General features: G+C 38.4%; 4 protein-coding genes and 1 long non-coding RNA gene across 8 annotated transcripts in view; 4 read left to right on the plus strand and 1 right to left on the minus strand.

The window, feature by feature from the left end:
* The window catches only part of LOC141019140 (neuronal-specific septin-3-like), a 92,526-nt gene that overhangs the window by 24,582 nt on the left and 40,364 nt on the right, over nucleotides 1–27,580 (minus strand). The gene's annotated exons all lie outside the window — the stretch shown is intronic.
* On the plus strand, nucleotides 6,797–10,059 carry LOC141019145 (uncharacterized). The gene is made up of 2 exons (XR_012180765.1): nucleotides 6,797–6,847; nucleotides 8,578–10,059. It is a non-coding gene; the product is annotated as an uncharacterized lncRNA (long non-coding RNA).
* Nucleotides 14,205–16,634, plus strand: LOC141019141 (uncharacterized). Its single transcript, XM_073493973.1, has one exon. The coding sequence runs from the start codon at nucleotides 14,597–14,599 to the stop codon at nucleotides 15,584–15,586; it is 990 nt and encodes a 329-aa protein (XP_073350074.1). The 5' UTR covers nucleotides 14,205–14,596; the 3' UTR covers nucleotides 15,587–16,634.
* LOC141019143 (uncharacterized) lies at nucleotides 17,427–20,411 on the plus strand. The gene is made up of 2 exons (XM_073493974.1): nucleotides 17,427–17,480; nucleotides 18,001–20,411. Exon 2 carries the CDS (start codon nucleotides 18,005–18,007, stop codon nucleotides 18,938–18,940), a length of 936 nt encoding a protein of 311 aa, XP_073350075.1. The 5' UTR covers nucleotides 17,427–17,480; nucleotides 18,001–18,004; the 3' UTR covers nucleotides 18,941–20,411.
* On the plus strand, nucleotides 25,279–27,447 carry LOC141019144 (uncharacterized). The gene is made up of 2 exons (XM_073493975.1): nucleotides 25,279–25,310; nucleotides 25,669–27,447. The coding sequence occupies exons 1-2, from the start codon at nucleotides 25,291–25,293 to the stop codon at nucleotides 26,555–26,557; spliced, it is 909 nt and encodes a 302-aa protein (XP_073350076.1). The 5' UTR covers nucleotides 25,279–25,290; the 3' UTR covers nucleotides 26,558–27,447.

Raw genomic sequence — 27,580 nt, forward strand, 5'->3', positions numbered from 1 at the left:
TGGGGTAGTAGTACTGCATAATTTCAACACCACTGTTCTGAAATCTTTTGGCATTTCCCATCAACAAAAACATGCATTTCATTAACTAGCATGATAAAAAAAACTATTTTATTATCACTATAAAACTATTGTCAAATATAGAGGTCACATAACACTGTTTGAGGATGCAGTCATTAGCATGACAGAGCAGAACATAAAGTTAGTTTTCAAACATTAATATAGAAAGAAGAATGGCAGAAGAATTGCAGTTAAAGGATAGTAAACTCAAAAGTGCCTCACCAGTCACAGATTTTTTGGTAAATAGTCAGAAATATAGCCTTCACTTATATTTTCAAACCTGAGAGTGAACCAATTACTTTGGCTGATTAGTATTCTTGTGGGGCATGTATATTTGTGTGATTAAAGAGGAGAGGAAACAGCTGTCTCCAGCCTTACAGGAAGTGTAATTATACACCAGTGCAGGGGCTTGAGTGTAACCTTACGGCCACATGAGCAGACACACACACACACAGGGCAGCACCTGCATTCCTCCAGATGACGAGTCATGTTTCTGAAAAAGCAGGCACAACAGGCTGGAAAGATTGATTTGTTTCATTTCATTGCACTGGATTAGCTGCCAAGATAAACCATTCTCCCACCACACACTGGCACTTCAATGTTGAATGCCTGCTACACCCTCTGCAGAATTTATACCATGTCCATCTAACCAATCTAAAACACCGTCATGGGCCTTCAGAATTCTGCACTATACCAAAATTCTGCACTATACCAACACACAGTATACAAAAAAACTAAACACACAAACACAGATGGCCTTGTAGGTGTGATCAAAACCAGGTCTTACCAAATAAGGAGTTAAAATAAACCCTTGTTGTACCCTTGTTTTACAATGTGGGAAACGGTAGATTTTCCCAAACTGAGGGCCCTCCTGTCTTAAAACCAGTTGGTCTTCGCCTTCTCTCTTTTCATTTCTCTCTCTCTGAAGCTCTTTATCACCCCCAATAAAAACCTGGTGCTTCAAACTGGAGATGCTGAAATGGAGATAAAACCGACGGGGTTACCGGGGGGTTTAGAAGCTACTAGAGTGAGTTTGCTGGTACCTGCACCACCTCAGCTCCATGTGTGCGTACTTAACAGCATAGCCCGCTGGAGAAGCATCTATTGGCCTGTGTTTTTTACAAAGCTGTGATGATGCAGACAAGACCATAGGAGGATATTACACAAGCACTTTGTTAATCCCTAACATACATCTTTACATAGACAAAGCAACAGGGCACATTCTGGTGACCTGAAAGGGAGGGAAAGAAATTTTATCGAACATAAACATGCAACATGTTCTTTGCCCTCAATGCAAAACAACATGATAAACCGAAATTCAATTTGTAGCATTAGGTGCACTGATATTTCTAAGGCTAATGATTGGGCCAAGCCACTTTGTGCAAACAAACAATAACTTGCCAACTCTGGGCTCTAAACACAAGCTATTCCTCATGCCGCTTTCCGATACTACCGCAACCCGAACCAGCCCATGTTTCCACCAGTTTTGAGGGGAACCATTGTAATCAATGCGTCTTCAAGAGAGGGTGTTAAACAATGTACAACGACCTGTAGAGTATACCTATCCACTTTGGCTCACACCTCAAGTCAAGTTGAAATCTTTTTGGTGCCAGCTGTGAATAGACTTTTCAGATTCCAAACTCTGAACAGTTCAAAATCAGGTGCGTAAAATGGAATAGAACCAGTTCAATTAAGTTCCCTTAAGGTCCCCAGTCACCACTGACACCCAGCATACCCCAGTTCATTGTAGGTCTGCTCTAAATGCTATGTAAGCTGACATCTGACTTTACAGATGTTAATAGGTTTAAAAAAACGTTTTGTAGGATAAAAAATGATTTCCATTCTCTCCACTGCAAACCATCATCTTAAAAGTCTCCTGAGTGAGAACTTCATGCATGCAGAGTGAGCCAACCATCATTTGTTTGATCAAACATAACTTGGCGTGCGCTCCTTTCTTACGGAGTTTCTGCCCTGCTGGGGACATGGCCTTGTCAGATAAAAAGATCATTTTGAGATGGGGGATAGAATGACAGAGAACCAATGGCAGGTGCTGATGTTTCTAGGCCTCGCTTAGCCAAGATGGTGTCACATATTGGCAGGTGGACTATAGTGCTGCCTGGCTGACCCATGACAGCATTCCTCGCAGCTGTCCAAGGTCTTTCATAACACAGAAACACGATGGACAGAAGTAGCAGCACTCACTGGGTGCATTAAATTTAAATGCATCATTGTCTGGTCTTTTTCCTCTTCAGCAAATGTGCAGAGTAAAGTGCATGCCATGTATGAACATTTGTGAGCGTAACTGTATCAAAGGGAGTACGAGGAGCCATCTTGTGGCCAAAGAGTTTGCTTAATTAGCAGACCGTGGGTTGTAGTGCTTTGGGAGGATGAAAGGATGGAGTTAAATCGGTCAAATCCGGCTTCAATTCTGTAATGGAACACAATGGTAATTCATTTAAGATATGAAAAAAACATGACTAGGAATTTTAATGAATTATCAGTATCTATAGCTGCACTGTTGAACAGTACATGTTGACTTTTCCAAAAGGAAATGAAAAACAATTATGAGAGTATCCTTATACAGCATCATTTGTATGATGCTCTTGTGCTGCCCATGTGAAAGATGTGGGTGGTGACCACAGAGAAACTAAATGTTTCCTTTGTGTGTGTTTTGACTCGCTTTCTGCCTTTCCCAAAGGGAATACTGCAGCCTCCATACAGGATATCAAGAGATCTGTCTTTGTGTGAATGCATCTTTGTGTGTGTGTGTGTTATTGGAGGTGTCACATGAATCCACTTCTCTGGGAAAAACGGAAGTACGTCTCTGGTTCAGATGATTTATAGTCAACAAAAAACAAATACTGAAAACAGCTTCTTTGGCCTCACAGTGGCCCCTCTCACTGAACCATGCCATGTGCTGTAGTATGTATACAAACAGAGTGAGAAAGCTGATCTGATATTTGTTGATTCTCTAAAAGTAAACTGGTATGGGCTTTAAAAGTACTGATCCAAGTACTGACACAAACCTTTTAAAAGCTCCAAGACTGAGACTCTCCAGGTGTATGAGACTACCTGTGTGACAGCATCTCCTGCTGGCTGCTGGTAGACTTGCAGCAGTCCAGGCTGCTGAACACAGCCAATAAAAATCAAAACACTATCTCAACTTTAACTATGCTTTCTTTTACATATTATTTCACACATGAGGCACAGATAGACTCAAGCAAACTGTTGGTACATTTTTACTCTGGAGAAAAATATCACCATTTATAGTAGTGAACATATTGGATTAATCAGTTACAAGAATATTTTACAACACTACAATGATAACATATTTATGCATAAAAAAGCAGTGATAAAGCATGTATGTACTGCAATTACAAACTGATCTGTGATAAGTGAATAAGGTCTAATAATAAGCCAGGCACTAGTACAAATCTCCTTGTTCCACACCCTGTGGTCCAAAGATTACACTACCTGCACAAACATGGACCTGTACAGACTAGATTCTGTCCTAACCTTGATCATAAGATTCCCAGATGACTCACAGAATTACTCCTCTCTTTCAGAGGAGTTATTCCATTAAAAGGTGCACATAATAATAATTTAAAAAAACCAAAACATCTTTTGCAATTCTACAGGGACATGTGCTGGTAAACCCCAACAAACACTGAAATGGAGTACTACTTTTATTCTCTTAAATACAGAAGGAAAGTTTGTATCATAGAGTATCATAAAACTTGCTGCAGTCACCAGAAATGCCAGTTATGCTAGTTTCATTTACTGGGAAACAATAAAAGAGGTACGCCTACCCAGTCAAATACATAGATCAGATCAAACAGATCAGATATCTAACAGCGCCACTAACGCAGGTGAGCTCTCTTATTTTCTTGATTTACCATGACATTATGTCATATTATTGGTGAAGCATTTAACTCAAGGCTTCAGTATGAAGCAGTTTTGTAATGAAAGACCAACTTTGTAAGATATTCATTTGATTGGATTAAACACTATGCAGGATTTTCCCCCAAACAACAATGTATAGACTCGTACAAAAGAAATCCTTCTCAATCATCGCTTATGACCCATGAGAAGCATGTGGCTGCACCTGTACCTGCTGAGACCCTGCAGTCTGTTTGTAATTTCTTATTATTTTGCTGTGTTCTGGACATTTCTTGGTGTCAGTGATTCTGGAGAAAGATAGTTGATTGGTGAGTCTCCGTCCCAGGTCGTCAAATGCCAACGAATGATGTTGGTGACTCGCCAACTGAAAGCATTGGTATTTGAACAAAGATGCTTTTGGTTGGTGGCTCAGCAACTCCAACTGTTGATATTTGAAGAACTGGTTATGAGATTCAACAATCAACCATTTTTCTCCAGAAAACCTTACTGCTACTTTGAATGGTGTGTTTTCAAACAGCAACTGACAAATCCTACATAGTATTGATTTAACACAGGCTGCTAAATCCTCATCTTAATTTCAGATAACTTTGTAATACATTTTGGCACAGAACAAGGATAGAGAAACAATTTGGGCATTAACTTTTTAAATATCTATACAGGATGAAGAAGATGTCAGGAAGAGTCACCAGTTGCTGCGTAGCTCTGCTCCTTGTCCTGACCTCTGTGTCAGCTGTGCAAAGGCTCAATTCAATCAACGACTTGAAGAAAATCAACTTTGGCCAATCTGTGCCTAAGCACACTCTTATGCTGCTCCACTGGTTTGCCAACGCAGTTGACATTGACAATCATGATGTCATACGGCTAACCTTTGACCCGGAAAGTGATTATGGCTCACATTATTACGGCAACTTTGAGAGGCTGCTGAACCCGCTTTGGGGATATCGATATTACACTATTGGCAATCTCAATCAAAACCCATCTGTGCGATTTCCAGATTATGTTGTCAGTCCCCCAAGGGAGTACGAGGGAGGGAACAGGGACAGGATCATAATTGGAGTCCAGGGGCGGAGGATAGACCAAGTGTATATCACACAGCATTATCACCCTTCTGACAATATGCCAACACCTTATGATCCAAATCATACGTACCAGGTCACTACTAACCTCTTAAGACAGATCAGAGACTTTTCTGTGGGAGAAAACCAAATGCCACTGTTGTATCTCAGAAACCGCTATGGAAGTAACGCTGATAATTTCTCCATCAGAAACAGATGGGGCAACCTTGCTTGCCTTGGACTGTTCTTGTTTATTGTGATCCAGGAAAGGTACATCTTTAATGAACAAAACAACAGACCAGAAAACAGACAAAATCTTTGGGGTGATGGTGGAGCCAGCAAGATCAGAGAATCAGGCAGTCCGTACAACTCTGAACCCCCCGTTGATAAGAGGCTGCTGTGTTGTTTGTTTTGTTTTGTCATCATACTTTTTGTGTGCTTTTTGACTATGTTCAGTTCAAGATTGAGATAAAGCCTCAGTATAACATGTGATGAGAAACCAAATACTTTAAATCACCCATCTCAAACTGTGTGCTACGAAGGGCTTAGAGTGTTCAAGGATTCAGTCCTATCCAGTCAGTCATTCAACTTTATTCAGACTACAGGACCAGATTAAAAACTCAGCCATCAGCACATCTTCCTCACCAAGAGAGGAGGTGGTTATCAGTGAATTTGGGTTGTTTAATGTGTTCTTGGACCTTTAGAATTTGACCAACATGGCAGTAATTAAGACATTTGCTGTAAATAACTTTGAACATTTGGATGGATTTTATCTGCCTGTAAATTTACAGAAACATCACAAAAGATCAAAAACAGGATGACAAGTTTTACATTTTACCAAGGAGTAGGTCTAATGGGTTGTGTTTCACCAAGATCACATCTGGACATTTTAAGCGTTATAGCTCTATTTACATGATTGCATTTTATGAATAACTGGAAAAGTTTGTCTTTATTAAAAAAATATTGCAAAAAGTATTGTATTGTATGATAATGCACTGCTCTGGCATGGTAATTAAGCTCCAAGCTTCCTTATTCAGTAATGTCAAATCTAATAATACTGACTCACAGCTCATTCTCTGTCTGATAAAGATAAAGAGAATGTAAACTGCTCTGATGGATTAACGAAACAGATGAGTGGGACAGCCCTCACTGATAATGTATTAGCTTTAAATAAAACAGAAATGTATTTTGATTGTTTGTATTCTTTCTGTTGTTTTGAAAATTGTGTTTATTAAACTATAATCAGCGTCATTCAGACTCATGTCAGTGTTATTATTTTTTAAGTGAAAAGAAAAATGGGCGCTGAGGTTTCCAAGCAGAGCATTGCAACTTCACGAGATGATCAATTTCACTCATTTCACCTGTTACTCCTTTTAATGTTGTGGCTAAAAATCTCATACGTCTTGTAGTGGGAGTCTTTAAAACAAGTTCTGGCTATTTAACACCATTATTGCACTAAGACTATAAAAAGATGAAAATATAGCCCTTTATGAATGGTGAAATATTGGATAGATCAGTATTAACTTTAAAAAACAAACCAGACAGTAGGCATCCTGTTGACCCAGTCAAAAACCACTACATCCTTGGTTCAAATCCAGATGGAGATTTATAGTTGCAGGTCAGCCTCATCTCTCAACCCATAACACTTGACACACTACTGCATATTGTCCAATAAGGGCAAATGAGTACAGAGGAAAGTTTATTCAAACACATGCACTATCAAACTTCCTGGAACCAGCATTGCTTGTTCCAGTTTCGTTTACAGGGGAACGGTAACTGCCTGCACTCACAAAAACACGCAGATCAGATACTTGACGGCAGCCGACAGAACGCAGGTGAGATCTTATTTTATAATCGCTAGTTTTGGATTTATCCTCACACTATGTCACATGATTGGCGAAGCATTTAAATGAAGTCTTCTTTGTGAGTGATCTCTCCCCTTTGTGTAACTGTCCCTCTCACACAAACTCAACAAGGAAACATTGTGCTGACACAGAGTGAATTTCCTGAAATACTAACTCAAGCAGGGCAGCTCTGTCAGCCTACATGCAGACAGAGACACAGAGACCCTGCTCTAGGGCTGGGCGATAAAACGATCTCGATCATTTTCATGATAACATTTTCCACGATAACGATGATAAATTTATGACATTTATTTTCGATAGTTAGTTTTTGAGTCCGTTTTCCTCTACCCAGAAAACACTACACTAACAGCCAATCACACAGCAGAGAAACAAATGCATGTGGTTGATACATGTTTCCGGCCCCTCCCACTCACAACAATTCAGAATGATGATGACCACCTGTGTGTTTAGCCGACACAAGAAAATGAGTGCTCCGACTAGTGAAACGGAGTGCGAGGAAACTGAGGAATATGAAGAAATTGTACCGAAGAAAGGTCATACCACTTCGGTTATTTGGAAATAGCTCGGCTACCTGAAGTCTGACATAGGACAGACCACCATTAGAGAGTGAAGGGTAAAGTTGGATGAGCAGCTCAGAGATGTCACCGCTGATATCTGGTCTGGTCGCACATCCGAACCACATCAGTTCTTACAGAACAGGAGGCATTAAAGCTGAACTGAACAACTACCTGCAAGCTCAAGAATGTGCAATATTCAAAGAATACAGTAGCATAATCATCCTCAACATTTACCTTTTTATTGTATTTTCTTTAATCAATGTTCAGTTCAGTATACTACCTCTAAAATGTTTGAGACACATTTGAAACAAGCTATTTGTTGTACATATTCATCATTTTATTTATTCAGTGTTTAACATAAAGCCATTTGGTTGGTTGGTTCTGCTGATGTGTGTCACCTATTCATTCTGACAATAAATAATTGTATTTTATAAACCATAATTAACCTGCTTTGTTTTGGGTTCTGTCCTAAGGAGAATACTCTTAAAACTGTCAATTCAACATTATTATTGTTAAATATACTGTATATCATGATAATTATCGACACCGATCAATATAAAAAAAACATATTGTGATAACAGTTTTGGCCATATCGCCCAGCCCTACCCTGCTCTGATGACAATGCACTCAAAAGTCTGGTTAAACTTTACTGGATGCGGAAAATGCTCACGGCCACAGGTGTAACAACTATTTTGCATGTTTGGCCAGAAACACAATCAATCTTTTCTAATATCAAGCAGAAATGCACAGACTGCCGAGCTTGGAATCAATCTTGTTTCTCCATCCACCCCCGGTGTCTTATGAGTTAACTACTGGCTACAAACATAGATTAATGATTAAAAGTAACCATTGGCCTGTTAATTGTTAAGCTATAAATATGGGTGTGTGTACATAGTAATCATGGTGAAATTAAACATAAGAAAAAGGACATTTAAAAATCTAATTTAAAATGTAAAATGATAATTTGAAAATATAAAGTAAGCAAAATTTAAGATTCAAAAGCTTGAATAGAAATGCACAAAATGAAAGCATAAACTGTAAAGATGAAATTGAAAATGGCAAAGGAAATAAGTCAATTTTCAGATTTTCAACAGAATGTATGAATGAATGATGTGAGCAATAACTTTTTAAATATCTGTACAGGATGATGATCCCAACTGTAAAGAGGCTAAATTCAATCAACGATTTGAAGGAAATCGACTTTAGACATGCTGTGTCCAAGCACTGTCTTATACTGCTCCACTGGTTTGCCAACGCAGTTGACATCAACAGTAATGATGTCATCTGGTTGACATTTGACCCAAACAGTGATTATGGCTCTCATCATTACGGCAACTATGAGCGACTGTTGGACCCACTGCCTCGGGGATACCAGTACTACACTGTTGGCAAACTCAATCAATACAATCAGTCCATGCAACTTCCAGATTATGTTGTCAACTCCCCAAGGGAGTATGAGGGGAGAAACAAGGACAGGATCATAGTTAGAGTCTGGAAGCAGAACACAGGACGAGAAGCTTCGCAGAGGATAGACCAAGTGTACATCACACAGCATTATGATCCAAATCATACCTACCAGGTCACTACTAACCTCTTAAGACAGATCAGAGACTTTTCTGTGGGAGAAAACCAAATGCCACTGTTGCAACTCAGAAACCGCTTTGGAAGGAACGCTGATGATTTCCAGTTAAGTCGCATCAGACACACATGGGGTGACCTAGCTTGCCTCGGACTGCTGTTGTTTATTGTAATCGAGGAAAAGTCCTCCACAAAGGAACACACATACAAGATGCAACGTTGGTCACGACATGGCGGTCAGAATGATCATACTGTCCAGACCATCATTCTTTGGTTTCTTTTATTTATCTTAATTTGGCATCTTTTCTTTGTAAAAGATGACAAGAAATGAGTTAGGGCAATGTTCCTAGATGTTGTCCGAACCAAGAATGGTCCACAAAACCAGTGTACCTCTTTTGACTGGAAACAGAATCAGACTTTGAGAAAACCTCAGTTACCCTGAAAAAGGCCCAGGGGCTGTTCTGTTGTATGCTTTGTTTTGCCACCACGTTTGATTTTATTGTGCACTATATTAGCTTTTTTTGTGTATATTGTTCAGTAAAGATTGAATAGTACAGTGTGTTATAAGGGCTAAGAAATGAAAACAGGAAGTCAGTTTTAAATGTTATGGCACCATGATGGAAAGACTTCTTCTACAAAAGTATGTTAACTGAGTGAAGTGACTTATATTGTCCTTGATGATGCACTGTTCTTACATGGTAATAAAGCTCCGGGCTTCATTCATGAAACAATGTCTAGTCTAATATGAGCGATTCACAGCTAATTTGTCCTGTGTCTGATAGAGATGAAGATAATTTAAATTGATCTAAAGGATAAATGAAACAGTATCTTACTTAGCCTATGGTTTTATATTCTTTCTGTTGTGTTGAAAATTGTGAATGTTTATTAAATTATGATGCATCAGTCAGATCAATGTAAGTGTTTTTTAAGTTCAAGAAACATGGATGAGCACAAGATGGAATTGTCAATTAACCTTCGTATACTGTATTTTGACAATTGTTGAACTGGCATTTGGTGACATAGTAATAAATATATTCGTCTTCAAAAGATGATACGATTATTCCGACTATTTTGCACCAGAATTTGTACAAAGAACTTTTAAAAAAGGATGAAAATATTCAGTACTAACTTAAAAAAGGGGTGTTCTGGTGACCTACTAGTCTAATCCTTGACATGTAATGTTGCAGTCATCCTCGTATCTCTCAACCCAGAATTTCTGGCAAACTCCACTGTATATCCAATAAAGGAAAAATACCTAATTCACCACATCTTGAGGCCAATATTGGCATTAAAGAGAACAAAATATACAAATCTGACAATAATATACCTACCTATATTTCACTACACTTTCAGGCATTGATCCCTCAAATTTGGTGAATAAGAGTCGCAACACAGATATGTACTGGGGCAGGACATTTTACAGTAGAACATAAACTTTACTATTAAATAAGACACTAATGGTAAATATAAGATGATAGTAAATTTTGAACAATGACCTTCAATGGAAATCACAACAACACTACAATGAAAATTAGAATTTAGAAAAGTAGTGAAAAAAAGGTATAAAAATGCTGCCTATCAAACATGTACTACAATTTGAACTTCATTAGTGATAAACAACAAAAATGAAAAGTCAGTATTTATTTTTGTATTATTATTATGCACTAGTATAAATCTCCCTGTTTCTCACCCTGCACTGCAGAGGAAACACTCATTGTCAAAGTTGGACCTGCACAAACTAGTTTTTGTTCTGTACATGTATGTGATGCAATTTGTAATTTATAAAGGATAAAAGGCAAATAATAAGCCAAGCATTAGTTTAAATCTCATTGTATTGCCCGTGCAGTAGGATGGATACACTCAATGTCAAACTTTGACCTACAGAGAATAGTTTCTGTCCTAAACCTGTTCAAAAATAAAAATGATAAGAATTATTCCTCTCTTTACCAAATTATTCCACTGAAAAATAAATTATATATTATAAAATAATAAAAACAATCAGCTTTTTGCATTTCTACAGGCACATGTCTGGTAAACCCCAGCAAACACTGAAAGGGACTACTAGTTTTCTTTTCTTGAATACAGAGGGAGGTCTTGTCAAAACAGTTGTATTACCCAACTTCCTGCTCTGATTAAGTTTCATTTACATGGAAACAGTAACTGCCTGCTCACCCGCAAAAACAGAGATCAGCTCAAACAGATCGCATATTTGACAACAGTAGACCCAGGTGAGCCCTCTTATTTTATGTTTACTAGCTTTTGATCTACCGTGACACTATTTCACATGATAAATGAAGCATTTAACTTGTGTTCTTTGTGAGAGTTCTCTCCTCTTTGTGTTACTATCCCTCCAACGATGTCTGTGGAGCTACTAAAAGAGAATGTGGGCTGCTAAAATGACTTACTTTGAAAGGTAGTCAGTACAGAACGAGGACTGTGAATTTTGGCCCCCCTCTCTCTTACACTGGTGTTAGGTCCCTTCTTAAAAATAAGGTGTAAAACCTGTTTCCATGCTTATATATAGTGGTCTGTCTATTGTTTTAAAAAACATGTTAAGAATTGTCAACCTATCCTAGGTGTAGAATGACCTACTCATCAGAGTTAAAATAATCATAAAGTGCATCTCTAGTCATTAACACATGTATGGATTGAGCAGGCACAGTATGGATGAACGTGAGCAATAACTTTTTCAATGTTTATACAGGATGAAGAAGATGTCAGGAAGAGTCACCAGTTGCTGTGTAGCTCTGCTCCTTGTCCTGACCTGTGTGTCAGCTGCACACAAAAAGCTCAATTCAATCCAGGATTTAAAGAAAATTGACTTTGGCCAAACAGTGACCAAGCACAGTCTTATGCTGCTCCACTGGTTTGCCAACGTAGTTGACATCAACCATAACAACGTCATGCGGCTGACCTTTGACCCAGACAGAGGAGATTATGGCTCACATTATTACAGCAACTATGAGGAACTGTTGGACCCGCTGCCTCGAGGATACCGGTACTACACTGTTGGCAATCTCAATCAGGACACGTCCAATCAACTTCCAGATTATGTTGTCGATCCCCCAATGGAGTATGAGGGAGAAAACATGGACAGGATTATAATTAGAGTCCAGGGGCAGAGGATAGACCAGGTGTACATCACACAGCATTATGACACTTCTGAATATCAGGGGACACCTTATGATCCGGATCATACCTACCAGATCACTGTTAATCTCTTAAGACAGATAAGAGCGTTTACTGTGAGAGATGGCCAACGGCCACTGTTGAGCCTCAGAAACCGCTTTAGAAGCAATGCTGATGATGTCTACATCAGACACACATGGGGCAACCTTGCTTGCCTTGGACTATTCTTGTTTATTGTGATCAATGAAAAGCACTCCTCGAACCAAAGCAACAACAAACCAGAAAGCAACAACAGACCGCAAAACAGACAAAATGATTGTGATGTTTTGCTGATCTGCTTTGTCATTATTGCATTAATAGTTTTTTCCTTCATTTTTTTTAATAAGAGATGAGAAGAAATAAGGGAGACCAGTGCTTCTAGATATTGTCCAAAACAAGGTGCGATGTTGTTGTTTTACAAGGATAATGAGGGCCATGAAAACAGCATGACTTGTTGTTGGGAACAGCGAATCAGGCAGTTACATACGGAACCAAGAATGTGACTTATTTACCATTACTATTTTGGCATTAAAAACATATTCTAAACTGAAAAAGGAAACACTGGTAATGAAACACTTGTATTCGAAAACCTGCACATTAACCTAAAATGCACATTAAAAAATCCAAACTTCTAATCCAGAATGAATGCAACTCTATTTTTAGATGACATTTACAATTTTTATAATAACAATAGTTCTGTTCGTCTGTCCCATTCTCATGGAGGCAATATCTCAGGAACGCCTTGAGTAAATTTCTTCAAATGTGACACAAGCATCCACTCAAGGATGAACTGATTAGATTTTGGTGGTCAAAGTCACTGTGACCTCACAAAATCACTTTCTGGAAAATACCTGGGAAAACTACAATAACATAAAAAAGATCACAACCAAGATGACTATATTTGCATTATACCATTAAGGGATGTCTGCAAAATAGCTGTTTTTTTTTAATACAGCAGAAATTCTTCTTTATTACAAAAGTATGTGAACTGGGCAAATGTATTTTAATTGTATATGATAGTCTACTGCTCTGGTGTGGTAAAGCTTCATGTTTCATCCATACAACCATATCTAATCTAAAAGTAGTGACTCATTGTTTCATCCTGTGTCTGATAGAGATGAAGAGAATGTAAATTGATCTGATGGATAAATGAAATTGAAGGAGAAGCTTTCTGGTCTGATATGGACAACCTGCATTGATAATGTATACGCTTTAAATAAAACCAGAGTGTACTTCATTTAATGTTGTGTATTCTTTCTGTAGCGCTAAGAATGATGCGTTTCAATAAACTATAGTGCATCAGTCAGACCCATGTCAGGATATCACAGAATCAAGTTTCATCGATACAGCTCTATTATTGAACTTCCCTGTTTCCATTAGCAAAGCTGGTTTCAGTTTCGTGTATGGGGAAACATTAAGTGCCGCTCTCACATAAAAGCAGCAGTCAGATCAAACAGATCAGATTCTTGACGGCAGAAGACGAATGCAGGTGAGTACTCTTATTTTCTGATCACAAGTTTTTGATTTACCATGACATTATCACACATGATTGGTGGAGCATCTCAGGTCTTCTTATTGAGGGTTTTCTGCACTTGTGCTACCATCCATTTAATGTTCCCTGTGGAAACTTTGTACAAAAAGATTGTAACTGGGAAGATACACAAATGTTTGGATTGGTGTTAATCCGAATCAGGGGTCTAAGGATATTGTACGTACGGACAGTGAAGCTCCTTGAGGCCAATTTTGACTGGTTTGACTTGTAGCTTTATTATGATCCCTTCCCAATTCTAACCTGAATATTGTTTTAAAAACTGACAGGAAAATGTGTCAACCTATCCGTTAATGTCTGAATGACCTATTCATCAAAATAAGAACAAATATTTTAAGACAGATTTATCAAATTGTGAAAATAATCATTAGCTGCATCACTAATTACAGACCCATGGTATGGATTGTAGGGGTGTCACGATTTTGATTCTGAATTAAAAAGACAATACAACTAGCTTACCGTTAGCCTGCAGGTGCATGTCCAGATAAAATACTGTGTGCACAAATACGATCAACTGACTGGTACCAGTTTACTCTGACAGTGTCTGAGATGTTGGGTTTATTTTTGAGATCCTTCATTTATTGTATGGGAAGAGGGTTTACTTCGTACAGATTTAAGAAACCAAACTTTGAATTTCTATCTTTTGTTGTTTATCGCTGAATTCCAGTGGTGACATTTTTTGTTAAACTCTGAAATCTTTATTTTAGACTTGCCTAACCCTAACCTGCAAAAAGCCACCAGTAAAAAGTCGAGATGTTCTGCAATGGTCTAAAAAATCAAATCGAATCCTGACACCCCTAATGGATTGAGAATGTACAGTAAGGTTGAATAATGTGAGCATTAACTTTTTCCGAATATCTATACAGGATGAAGATGTCAGGAAGAATCACCGGTTGCTGTGTAGCTCTGCTTCTTGTCCTGACCTCTGTGTCGGCTGTACACAAAAGGCTAAATTCAATCAAGGATTTAAAGAAAATTGACTTTGGCCAATCAGTGCCCAAGCACAGTCTTATGCTGCTCCACTGGTTTGCCAATGCAGTTGACATAGACAATAACAATATCATACAGCTGACCTTTGACCCAGACAGCGATTATGGCTCACATCATTACGGCAACTATGAGAGGCTGTTGGACCCACTGCCTCCAGGATACCGGTACTACACTGTTGGCAATCTCAATCAAGGCAGATCTGTTCAATGTCCAGATTATGTTGTCAATCCCCGAAGGGAGTATTTGGGGGGAAACAGGGACAGGATCATAATTAGAGTCCAGGAGCAGAGGATAGACCAAGTGTACATCACACAGCATTATGACACTTCTGAACATCAGGGGACACCTTATGATCCAGTTCATACCTACCAGGTGACTACTTACCTGTTAAGACAGATCAGAGAGTTTTCTGTGAGAGACGGCCAACAGCCACTGTTGCACCTCAGAAACCGCTTTGGAAGTAACGCTGATGATTTCTACATCAGACACACATGGGGCAACCTTGCTTGCCTTGGACTGTTCTTGTTTATTGTGATTGAGGAAAAGCACTTATTGAACCGACGCAACAACAGACCAGAAGCAAACAACAGACCAGGAGCAAACAACAGACCAGGAGCAAACAACAGACCAGAAGCAAACAACAGACCAGAAGCAAACAACAGACCGGTAAACATCGCCAGGCCCGTAAACATCGACAGGCCGGTAAACATCGACAGGCCTGTAAACATAAACATACTGGAAAGCAACAACAGACCGGAAAGCCGCAACAGACATAGCCATTGTGGTTATTGTGCTTTGGGGCTTTGCTGTTTTTTAATATTCCTTTTAGCATTATTAATAGTTTTCTGGGCATTGTTTTTGCAATAATGTTGAAAACCACCTCAAAAGTATTGCTGCCACTGCCTTAAAATCTTATGAAATGTCATCAAGTCGCAATTACATGACCTCGTGGAGCTGTCCGCTCCACTGAACTCAAATGAATGGTTGTCCGTTTACTTTCCACTTTAAAAATGAGCAATTGGCTCTTTTTCTTCCTGTCGGTTTTTGTTCAGTTGCAGTTGTTTCTAATGCTGGCAGTTTCTATTGAGTGTCAGTGGTTTTCAGTTTCAATTCTCTGTCACTGTTTTGGTGTGGACAGGAGGGGTTTGAGAGGTGTAGGGCAATGCTAACATACTTGTGATTAAAAGGGCTAATACTTTAAATCACCCATCTTAAACTGTGTGCCACGAGGGGTTGAGAGTCTTCAAAGTTTAGGTCTAACTCAGACAGTCTTTCAATTTTATTCAGACTACAGGGCCATCGTAATGAACTCTGTGATCAGCATATTTTCCTTACCGAGAGAGGAGGTGGCGATCAGTGAATAAAGGCGGCATAATGTTTGCTTGGACCCGCAGACTTTGACCGACATGGCACAGTTTGAGATATCTGCAGTAAATAACTTAGACCAACATTTAGATGGATTTTGCCTGCCTGTAAAACATTGCAAAACATCACATGAGAGCAAAAACAGCATGATAATTTTACATTTTACTATACCATGAAGGAAGGTTAGCTCTATTTACAAGATTGCTGTTTGTTAATAACAAGACAGATTTGTCTTCATTACAAATGTATTGGCACTGGGAAACATGGCATTTATTGTATGATAGCACACTGCTCTAGTGTGGTAATAAAGCATGTAATAAAATATAATAAAAACATGTAACATGGTCTAATGTAATATTAGTGACTCACTGCTAATTCATCTTGTGTCTGATAGAAATGAAGAGGATGTAAGATAAATTAAACCAACAAGTGAAAGACTATGTCTGATAAGGCCAGCCTTCACTGATAATGTAGAGTGTAATTCAATTATGGCTGTGTATTTTTCTGTATTGTTGAAAAATGTCTTTATTAAACTATTATGTATCAGTCAGACCTATGTCATTGTTTTTTTTATTCAAGTTTAAGAAAACCTGATGAGCGCAAGTTTGATGTATCAAATCATAAAGACAACTTTCAATACGCTCATTCTACAGACAATTACAGGAGAGCCACACAGAGTTAAGGATACTACTGATATCTGGTGGTATATGCTTTAAGGTCAAATGAGTATTGGCCCAACATTGTTTTTCACTGCTTATAAATTTGAAAATTGTTGAACTTGCATTTTGTGATGTAGAAATAATCTTATTTGTCCTCAAAAGACAAATAAGATATTAACTATTTTGCACCAGAATTTGTACTATAACTCTTTAAAGGGATAGAAAGATCATCTAAAACCACCACATCTTTGGTTCAAGTCTTTTGTTGCAGCTAATCTTCATCCAACATTATACTGCGCACTGTCCAATCTTTTAGGCAAGAATGAACAAAAAAATAAAAATCTGAATATTTCACACCACTTTAAAAAGGTACTGATCTTTTAAATTTAGTGAGGATGAGTTGTGACACAGATATGTAATAGGCCTGGACATTTTACAGTAGAACAATACAAGTAGGGAGAAATGCTGAAAATGCTGTCTATAAAACATCTATGTCCTGTGATTTCGAATAGTTCTTTGATAAATAAATACTGGCTAATAATAAGCCAGCCACGACAGCAAATGTCCTTGTTCCACACCTTGCAGTCCAAAGGATACACTCACTATCAAACCTCCTGTAATCCCTCCCGATGCTCGTTCCAGTTTCATTTACATGGAAACAATAACTGCCTGCACTCACATAAGCACAGAGATCAGATCGCATAGATCAGATCTGTGACGGCTGCAGAAGAACGCAGGTGAGGTCCCTTACTTTCCGACTGGTAGTTTTAGATTTATTTACTTTTCTTCTCAGTTTTACTATCCCTTTAGTGCCGTCTGTGGAAATATTAATTTAATCTGAATCAAAGGCATCAGGATATGTATTTGAGGCTAATTTAGAGATTTAGAGATATTGGGCTATATATAAAAGACTTTTTCGACTGACATGACTTGAAGCGCATTAGGATCCCTTCCTAATTCTTACCCGACTCTTACTGGTCAATATGAGCAGGAGGGATAATAACAAGAAGCAAAACCGGTTTCAGTGTTCCTATGGCTGACTGAGTATTGTGTTTAGACAGACAAGAAAATTTGTCAACCTATCCATTAGGTGTTAGGATGATCGATTCATCAACATAAGAACTAACAATATCAGACAGATTTATCAGATCATGAAAATAAACCTAAGTGGCATATGTAATTACAAACATGGTAGAGATTGAGAGGGTACAATATAGATGAATAATGTGAGTACTAACTTTTTAAATATCTATACAGGATCATGAAGATGTCAAGAAGAGTCACAAGATTCTGTGTAGCTCTGCTCCTTGTCCTGACCTCTGTGTCAGCTGCACACAAAAAGCTCAAGTCAATCAAGGATTTAAAGAAAATTGACTTTGGCCAATCTGTGCCCAAGCACAGTCTTATGCTGCTCCACTGGTTTGCCAACGCAGTTAACATCGACAATAACAATTACATCAGGTTGACCTTTGACCCAAACGTTGATTGTGGCTCACATCATTATGGCAACTATGAGGGACTGTTGGACCCCCTGCCGCGAGGATACTGGTACTACACTGTTGGCAATCTCAATCAAGACACGTCTGTTCAACTTCCAGATTATGTTGTCGATCCCCCAAGAGAGTATTTGGGGGGAAACAGGGACAGGATCATAATCAGAGTCCAGGGGCAGAGGATAGACCAAGTGTACATCACACAGCATTATGACACTTCTGAACATCAGGGGACACCTTATGATCCAGTTCATACCTACCAGGTAACTACTTCCCTTTTAAGACAGATCAGGGAGTTTTCTGTGAGAGACGGCCAACAGCCACTGTTGCACCTCAGAAACCGCTTTGGAAGTAACGCTGATGATTTCTACATCAGACACACATGGGGCAACCTTGCTTGCCTTGGACTGTTCTTGTTTATTGTGATTGAGGAAAAGCACTTATTGAACCGACGCAACAACAGACCAGAAGCAAACAACAGACCAGAAGCAAACAGCAGACCGGTAAACATCGTCAGGCCCGTAAACATCGACAGGCTGGTAAACATCGACAGGCCTGTAAACATAAACTTACTGGAAAGCAACAACAGACCGGAAAGCCGCAACAGACATAGCCATTGTGGTTATTGTGCTTTGGGGCTTTGCTGTTTTTTAATATTCCTTTTAGCATTATTAATAGTTTTCTGGGCATTGTTTTTGCAATAATGATGAAAACCACCTCAAAAGTATTGCTGCCACTGCCTTAAAATCTTATGAAATGTCATCAAGTCGCAATTACATGACCTCGTGGAGCTGTCCGCTCCACTGAACTCAAATGAACGGTTGTCCGTTTACTTTCCACTTTAAAAATGAGCAATTAGAACAGTGAAAGACGTCAATCACTGGCGAAATCATGAGAATCAAATCAACGACAGTACAAGAACAGCATTTTCTCCTCAGCCAGGATGACTAGTAGGGCAGATGATCAAAAGTAAGCTAAGAGTTTCTACTGCGTTTTGGTGCCTGTGTCTTAGTTTGACACACCAACCACAGGGACAGGGACTTCATAGTATTTACAAGTAGAACAAAGCCCTTTTCCTGAGCTGCTACAGGAAACAGTGAAACACTTGTATCGAAAGTTCAACTGAAAAATAAAACGGGTATAAAAATTTAAAAAATCAGAACTTTCAATACAAAATGAACGTGACACACTAGTTTACTTCCCGACCATGCATTTAAAATCTTATTAAATTATTTTATTTTGACATTTTTGCATTCTGATGTGTTTTTAAATGACAATCTTTGGCTCTTTTTCTTCATGTCGGTCTTTGTTCAGTTGCAGTTGTTTCTAATGCTGGCAGTTTCTATTGAGTGTCAGTGGTTTTCAGTTTCAATTCTCTGTCACTGTTTTGGTGTGGACAGGAGGGGTTTGAGAGGTGTAGGGCAATGCTAACATACTTGTGATTAAAAGGGCTAATACTTTAAATCACCCATCTTGAACTGTGTGCCACGAGGGGTTGAGAGTCTTCAAAGTTTAGGTCTAACTCAGACAGTCTTTCAATTTTATTCAGACTACAGGGCCATCGTAATGAACTCTGTGATCAGCATATCTTCCTTACCAAGAGAGGAGGTGGTGATCAGTGAATAAAGACGGCATAATGTTTTCTTGGACCCGCAGACTTTGACCGACATGGCACAGTTTGAAATATCTGCAGTAAATAACTTCGACCAACATTTGGATGGATTTTGCCTGCCTGTAAAAAATTGCAAAACATCACGAGATCAAAAACAGCATGATAATTTTACATTTTACTATACCATGAAGGAAGGTTAGCTCTACTTACAAGATTGCAGTTTGTTAATATCAAGACAGATTTGTCTTCATTACAAATGTATTGGCACTGGGAAACATGGCATTTATTGTATGATAGCACACCGTCTAGTGTGGTAATAAAGCATGTAATAAAAGATAATAAAAACATGTAACATGGTCTAATGTAATATTAGTGACTCACTGCTAATTCATCTTGTGTCTGATAGAAATGAAGAGGATGTAAGATAAATTAAACCAACAAGTGAAAGACTATGTCTGATAAGGCCAGCCTTCACTGATAATGTAGAGTGTAATTCAATTATGGCTGTGTATTTTTTCTGTATTGTTGAAAAATGTCTTTATTAAACTATTATGTATCAGTCAGACCTATGTCATTGTTTTTTTTATTCAAGTTTAAGAAAACCTGATGAGCGCAAGTTTGATGTATCAAATCATAAAGACAACTTTCAATACGCTCATTCTACAGACAATTACAGGAGAGCCACACAGAGTTAAGGATACTACTGATATCTGGTGGTATATGCTTTAAGGTCAAATGAGTATTGGCCCAACATTGTTTTTCACTGCTTATAAATTTGAAAATTGTTGAACTTGCATTTTGTGATGTAGAAATAATCTTATTTGTCCTCAAAAGACAAATAAGATATTAACTATTTTGCACCAGAATTTGTACTATAACTCTTTAAAGGGATAGAAAGATCATCTAAAACCACCACATCTTTGGTTCAAGTCTTTTGTTGCAGCTAATCTTCATCCAACATTATACTGCGCACTGTCCAATCTTTTAGGCAAGAATGAACAAAAAAATAAAAATCTGAATATTTCACACCACTTTAAAAAGGTACTGATCTTTTAAATTTAGTGAGGATGAGTTGTGACACAGATATGTAATAGGCCTGGACATTTTACAGTAGAACAATACAAGTAGGGAGAAATGCTGAAAATGCTGTCTATAAAACATCTATGTCCTGTGATTTCGAATAGTTCTTTGATAAATAAATACTGGCTAATAATAAGCCAGCCACGACAGCAAATGTCCTTGTTCCACACCTTGCAGTCCAAAGGATACACTCACTATCAAACCTCCTGTAATCCCTCCCGATGCTCGTTCCAGTTTCATTTACATGGAAACAATAACTGCCTGCACTCACATAAGCACAGAGATCAGATCGCATAGATCAGATCTGTGACGGCTGCAGAAGAACGCAGGTGAGGTCCCTTACTTTCCGACTGGTAGTTTTAGATTTATTTACTTTTCTTCTCAGTTTTACTATCCCTTTAGTGCCGTCTGTGGAAATATTAATTTAATCTGAATCAAAGGCATCAGGATATGTATTTGAGGCTAATTTAGAGATTTAGAGATATTGGGCTATATATAAAAGACTTTTTCGACTGACATGACTTGAAGCGCATTAGGATCCCTTCCTAATTCTTACCCGACTCTTACTGGTCAATATGAGCAGGAGGGATAATAACAAGAAGCAAAACCGGTTTCAGTGTTCCTATGGCTGACTGAGTATTGTGTTTAGACAGACAAGAAAATTTGTCAACCTATCCATTAGGTGTTAGGATGATCGATTCATCAACATAAGAACTAACAATATCAGACAGATTTATCAGATCATGAAAATAAACCTAAGTGGCATATGTAATTACAAACATGGTAGAGATTGAGAGGGTACAATATAGATGAATAATGTGAGTACTAACTTTTTAAATATCTATACAGGATCATGAAGATGTCAAGAAGAGTCACAAGATTCTGTGTAGCTCTGCTCCTTGTCCTGACCTCTGTGTCAGCTGCACACAAAAAGCTCAAGTCGATCAAGGATTTAAAGAAAATTGACTTTGGCCAATCTGTGCCCAAGCACAGTCTTATGCTGCTCCACTGGTTTGCCAACGCAGTTAACATCGACAATAACAATTACATCAGGTTGACCTTTGACCCAAACGTTGATTGTGGCTCACATCATTATGGCAACTATGAGGGACTGTTAGACCCCCTGCCGCGAGGATACTGGTACTACACTGTTGGCAATCTCAATCAAGACACATCCGTTCAACTTCCAGATTATGTTGTCAATCCGCCAATGGAGTATGAGGGAGAAAACATGGACAGGATCATAATCAGAGTCCACAGGCAGAGGATAGACCAGGTGTACATCACACAGCATTATGACACTTCTGAATATCAGGGGGCACCTTATGATCCAGATCATACCTACCAGATCACTGTTAATCTCTTAAAACAGATAAGAGCGTTCACTTTGAGAGATGGCCAACGGCCACTGGTGTATCTTAGAAACCGCTTTGGAAGTAACGCTAATGATGGCTACATCAGACACACATGGGGCAACCTTGCTTGCCTTGGACTGCTTTTGTTTATTGTTATAGATGAAAAGTACTTATCGGACAAATGCAACAACAGACCAAAAAACAACAGACCAGAAAGCAACAACAGAGTGGAGAACAACTACAGACCAGAAAACAACAACAGAGTGGAGAACAACTACAGACCAGAAAACAACAGATGGGAAATCAACAACAGCCGGGAAAACAACAACAGACAAATACATTATGGCCATTGTGCTTTTGTGATCTGCTTTTGTTTAACATTAATTTTATTTTTACTACAATTTTTGTGGGCATTTTTTTTAGCCCACCACTGAAAAATCATTGCAGCCGCAGCCTTAAAATGTTAGTGTTTCAATAATTTTCAGTTTTAATTCTCTGTCATTGTTTTGGTGTGGACAGGACGGGATAAAGGGGGCAAGGACACCATGCTTGTGATCAAAGTTAAAATAAACTGTGTGCCACGAGGGGCTGAGATCCAGTCAGTCACTCAATTTTATTCAGACTACAGCATCAGAGTAAAAGCTCAGGCATCAGCACATCTGCCTCACCAAGACAGGAGGTGGTGATCAGTGAATAAGGGTGGCATAAAGTTTGCTGAAAACCTGTAGACTTTGACCAACATGGCACAAAATGTTGTCTAATGGATAGGTTGACAGGATGTTGAACATACTTGCAAAGAACCTTTGGATGGATTTAACCTGCTTGTAAAAAATTTTTAAAAAGATTTTTAAAAAAAAACAGCATAGAGAGTTTTACAATTTATTATACCAAGAAAAAGGAGGGTTCAAGGGGTGTTCTTCACCAAAATTAATATCTGGAAATGTTGAGCTTTGTAGCTCTATTTACAAGATTCCAGTTTGTTAAAAACAGGACAAATTTGTCTTCATTACAAATGTACTGAAACTGGCGTTTATTGTATGATAACACAGTGCTCTGGTGTGGTAATAAAGCGTCAGGATTCCTACATGAAACAATGTCTGATCTAATATATTAGTGACTGACTGTAAATTCATCCTGTATCTAATAGAAATGAAGTGACTGTAAATTTATCTGATGGATAAATGAAACAAATAAGTGAAAGGCTCTATGGTCTGAAAAGGACAGCTTTCACTGATAATGTATGAGTGTACATCAAGTACATCTTTTTTTTCTGTAGTGTTGAAAATTGTGTTTTATTAAACTATTATGTCTCAGTCAGACCCATGTCATTGTTTTTTTTATTATTTTAAATTCTTTTAAAAGAAAACTCAAGCACAAGTTCAATGTGTCAACTTTAACTATCCTCTTACAAAGAAATCACAGAGCCACACAAAGAGTTGTGCTTACTACTGGTATCTGGTGGTATCTGCTTTAAGATCAAATGAGTATTGGTCCAACATTGTTTTTAACTGCCTATATTTAGAGGATTGTTGAACTGGCATTATGTGATTTTGTAATAAACCTAATGTCTTGAAAAAGGGGTGTTAGTACAAATTCTGTTGGAAAATGGTTGACTAAGACTCTTAGAAAAAGTTGGAAAATATCACCCTTCATGGAGGGGAAAATTTTGGATAAATTAATAACTTTTCAAAAACTGGGCGTCCTTGTGACCCAGTGGTCTGAAAACACTACATCCTTGTTTCAAATCCGTCAGGAGATCTTTTGTTGCAGCTCATCCTCATTTCTCAACCCACAACTTCAGGCAAATTCTTCTGTGTATTGTCCAACAAAGGAAAAATGCCAAATTCACCACAATTTTTTGAGGTCATCGCTGCATTAAAGTGAACAAAACCACTTTCAGACAATGATTTCTCAAATTTGGTAATGAAGAGTTGTGACACTGATATGTACTGGGAGAGGCCATTTTGCAGTAGAATATAAACTTTATACATGACAGTTAAGTTTGAACAATGGCCTTCAATGGAAATTACAAAAACACTACAATGAAAATAAGAATTTTGTTAAGTAGCAAAAAATGCATAATAATGCAGCCTATAAAACATGGATCTGTGTATACAGGCCAACCCCTTGATTCCACTGGGCACGTCTCTGTTACCTGGCATGTGCGACGCTGTTTTGGTCCGTCCTCCACATGGCTTCATATGCCACTGAGAGAGCCTCATGCCTGCCTGATATTGTTGAGTTGCTAATATGGTGTGGTTGAGTAGGCGATGTAGTTAAATCGTTTCATTATTTGACTGTTATAAGTGTGTTTTTTATTAATATTTCTGAATTTGTTGTGCTGTACAGCCTGAGTCTGCGCAGGGTGTTTTATTTTGAAAATTGACTGGATGCACTCTGCCGTTCCACTGTCTGACTTCCTGTCTGGTTCAATGTGCTCTGTGCAGCTTGACACGGCTATGGTCTGTTTTCGTCAGAAATACACTCGGTGCATGTTCTCTGTTGAGCAGAGCGGAGAGCGCTTCTGAGAGTCTGCTGAAACATGCCGTGGCACAGCTTTTGAAAACACAAGCATTGTCTAGAACGGAGACTGGCCCAGTGGAATGTGGGGGCAATAATAAGGCAGGCACTACAACACATTTCCTTGCTCCTTATTCTGCAGTCCAAAGAAAACACTATTAAACTTGTACACAGACTAGTTTTTCTTCATGGTCAAAAAAATCCCAGATGACTCTCTTTACTTTCTCTCTTTACACCAGTCATTCTACTAAAAATTGTAAATAAAATTAAATCAGCTTTTAGCATTTCTACAGACACATGACTGGTAAACCGCAATAAAACACTGAAAGGGAGTACTGCTTTTGTTTTTTGATATACAGAAGGAAGTTTCATTCATAGAGATTTATTATTGAACTTCCTGTAACCACTACCGTTGCTACGTTTCAGTTTCATTTACAAGTAAACATTACCTGCCTGCCCTAACGCGAACACAAAGATCAGATGCTTGATGGCAGCAGACGAAAGCAGGTGAGCTCTCTTATTTTCTGATCGCTAATTTTAGACAGACTGTATAAAAAATACTAACTTGACAGTTTTAGGGCATTAGGATCCCTTTCGAATATTGAACTGACTAGGATTAATTACAAGAAGCAAAACCTGTTTCTGTATTTCTATAACTGCCTGAGTACTGTGTTTAGACACGCAAGTAAATGTGTCAACCTATCCGTGAGGTGTTAGAATCATCTATTCATCAAATTAAGAACAAATATTATAAATAGATTTATCAAATCTTGAAAATAAGAATTAGATGCATCTCTAGTTATGGATTGATAAGATACAGTATGGTTGAATAATGTGGGCATTAACTATTTAAATGTCTTAACAGGATGATGAAGATGTCAGTAAGAGTCACCAGTTGGTGTGTAGCTCTGCTCCTTGTCCTGACCTCTGTGTCGGCTGTACACAAAAAGCTCAAGTCAATCAAGGCGTTGCAGAAAATTGACTTTGGCCAATCAGTGCCCAAGCACAGTCTTATGCTGCTCCACTGGTTTGCCAACGCAGTTGACATAGACAATAACAATGTCATACAGCTGACCTTTGACCCAAACAGTGAATATGGCTCACATCATTACGGCAACTATGAGAGGCTATTGGACCCACTTCCTTGGGGATACCGGTACTACACTGTTGGCAATCTCAATCAAGACACGTCTGTTCAACTTCCAGATTATGTTGTCGATCCCCCAAGAGAGTATGTGGGGGGGAACAGGGACAGGATCATAATCAGAGTCCAGGGGCAGAGGATAGACCAAGTGTACATCACACAGCATTATGACACTTCTGAACATCAGGGGACACCTTATGATCCAGTTCATACCTACCAGGTGACTACTTACCTGTTAAGACAGATCAGAGAGTTTTCTGTGAGAGACGGCCAACAGCCACTGTTGCACCTCAGAAACCGCTTTGAAAGTAACGCTGATGATTTCTACATCAGACACACATGGGGAAACCTTGCTTGCCTTGGACTGTTCTTGTTAATTGTGATTGAGGAAAAGCACTTATTGAACCAACGCAACAACAGACCAGAAGCAAACAACAGACCGGCAAACATCGGCAGGCCCGTAAACATCGACAGGCCCGTAAACATAAACATACCGGAAAGCAGCAACAGACCAGAAAGCTGCAACAGACATTGTCATTGTTGTTATTGGGCTTTGGGGATATTAATTATTATTATTTTATTAATTGTTTTTTGGGCAATTAGACATTAACCAAATTTTGCCTACCACTGTAAAATTGTTTCAGCTTCTGCCTTAGAATTTTATGAAGTCTCATGAAGTCGCAATTACATGACATTGTGGAGCGGGAGCACTGGTATTCAAAAAGTGTTTTTGTAATGAAAGAAGTTCAACTAAAAAAATAATACAGGCATTAAAAAAAACAAAAAAACAACAACATTCAATCCAGAATAAATGTCACACACTTGTTTATTTGACCATGCCAAATCTTATTTTATTTTGATATTAATTAGAAATGTTTATCATTGACAATCTTTATGACAGTCTTCTTTCACTGAAATGTTTTATTTTATATGCTGGCTGTTTCTATTCAGTGACAGTAGTTTTCAGGTTCAATTCTCAGTTGCTGTTTTGGTGTGGAGGAGTGAGTTTTGAGGGGAGGGACAAAGCGACCATGATAAAACCAACATGGCACTGTTGGTCAAAGTCTGCTGTAAATAACTTAGAACGACATTTGGATTGATGCTGCCTGCCTGTAAATATTTCAAAAACAGCATGAGAGTTTTTTGCATTTTATTACAACAAAGGAAGTTCAAAAGGGTGGTGTTTCACCCAAATCTTGACATTTTGATTAATTGTACCATATTGTATTGCCCTAAATGTAAATGTAAATGTAAATGTAAATGTATTGTATTGTATGCTTATGCACTGGTCTGGCATGGTAATAGAACTAAAAGCAGATGAAGAGAATTTAAATTTATCTGATGGATGGATGAAACATTGAAAAGATGAAGTGAAAGGCTCTGTGGTCTCATAAGGACAGTCTTGAGCCTTCACTGATAATGTATGTGCTTGAATTATGGCTGCGTTTTCTTCTGTAGTGTTGAAAATTGTGTTTATTAAACTATAATGTGTCGGTCAAACCCATGTCAGTTACTTTATCTTAAGTTCAAGGAAACTGGATGAGCACAAGTTAGATATGTCATATCATGATGACGGTTGCGTGTCTGTGTTTTAAACATCATCTCTTCCTCATGTAAAACACACACACCCACA

The sequence above is a fragment of the Pagrus major genome, chromosome 23 (assembly GCF_040436345.1).
Source record: "Pagrus major chromosome 23, Pma_NU_1.0".
NCBI lineage: Eukaryota > Metazoa > Chordata > Actinopteri > Spariformes > Sparidae > Pagrus > Pagrus major.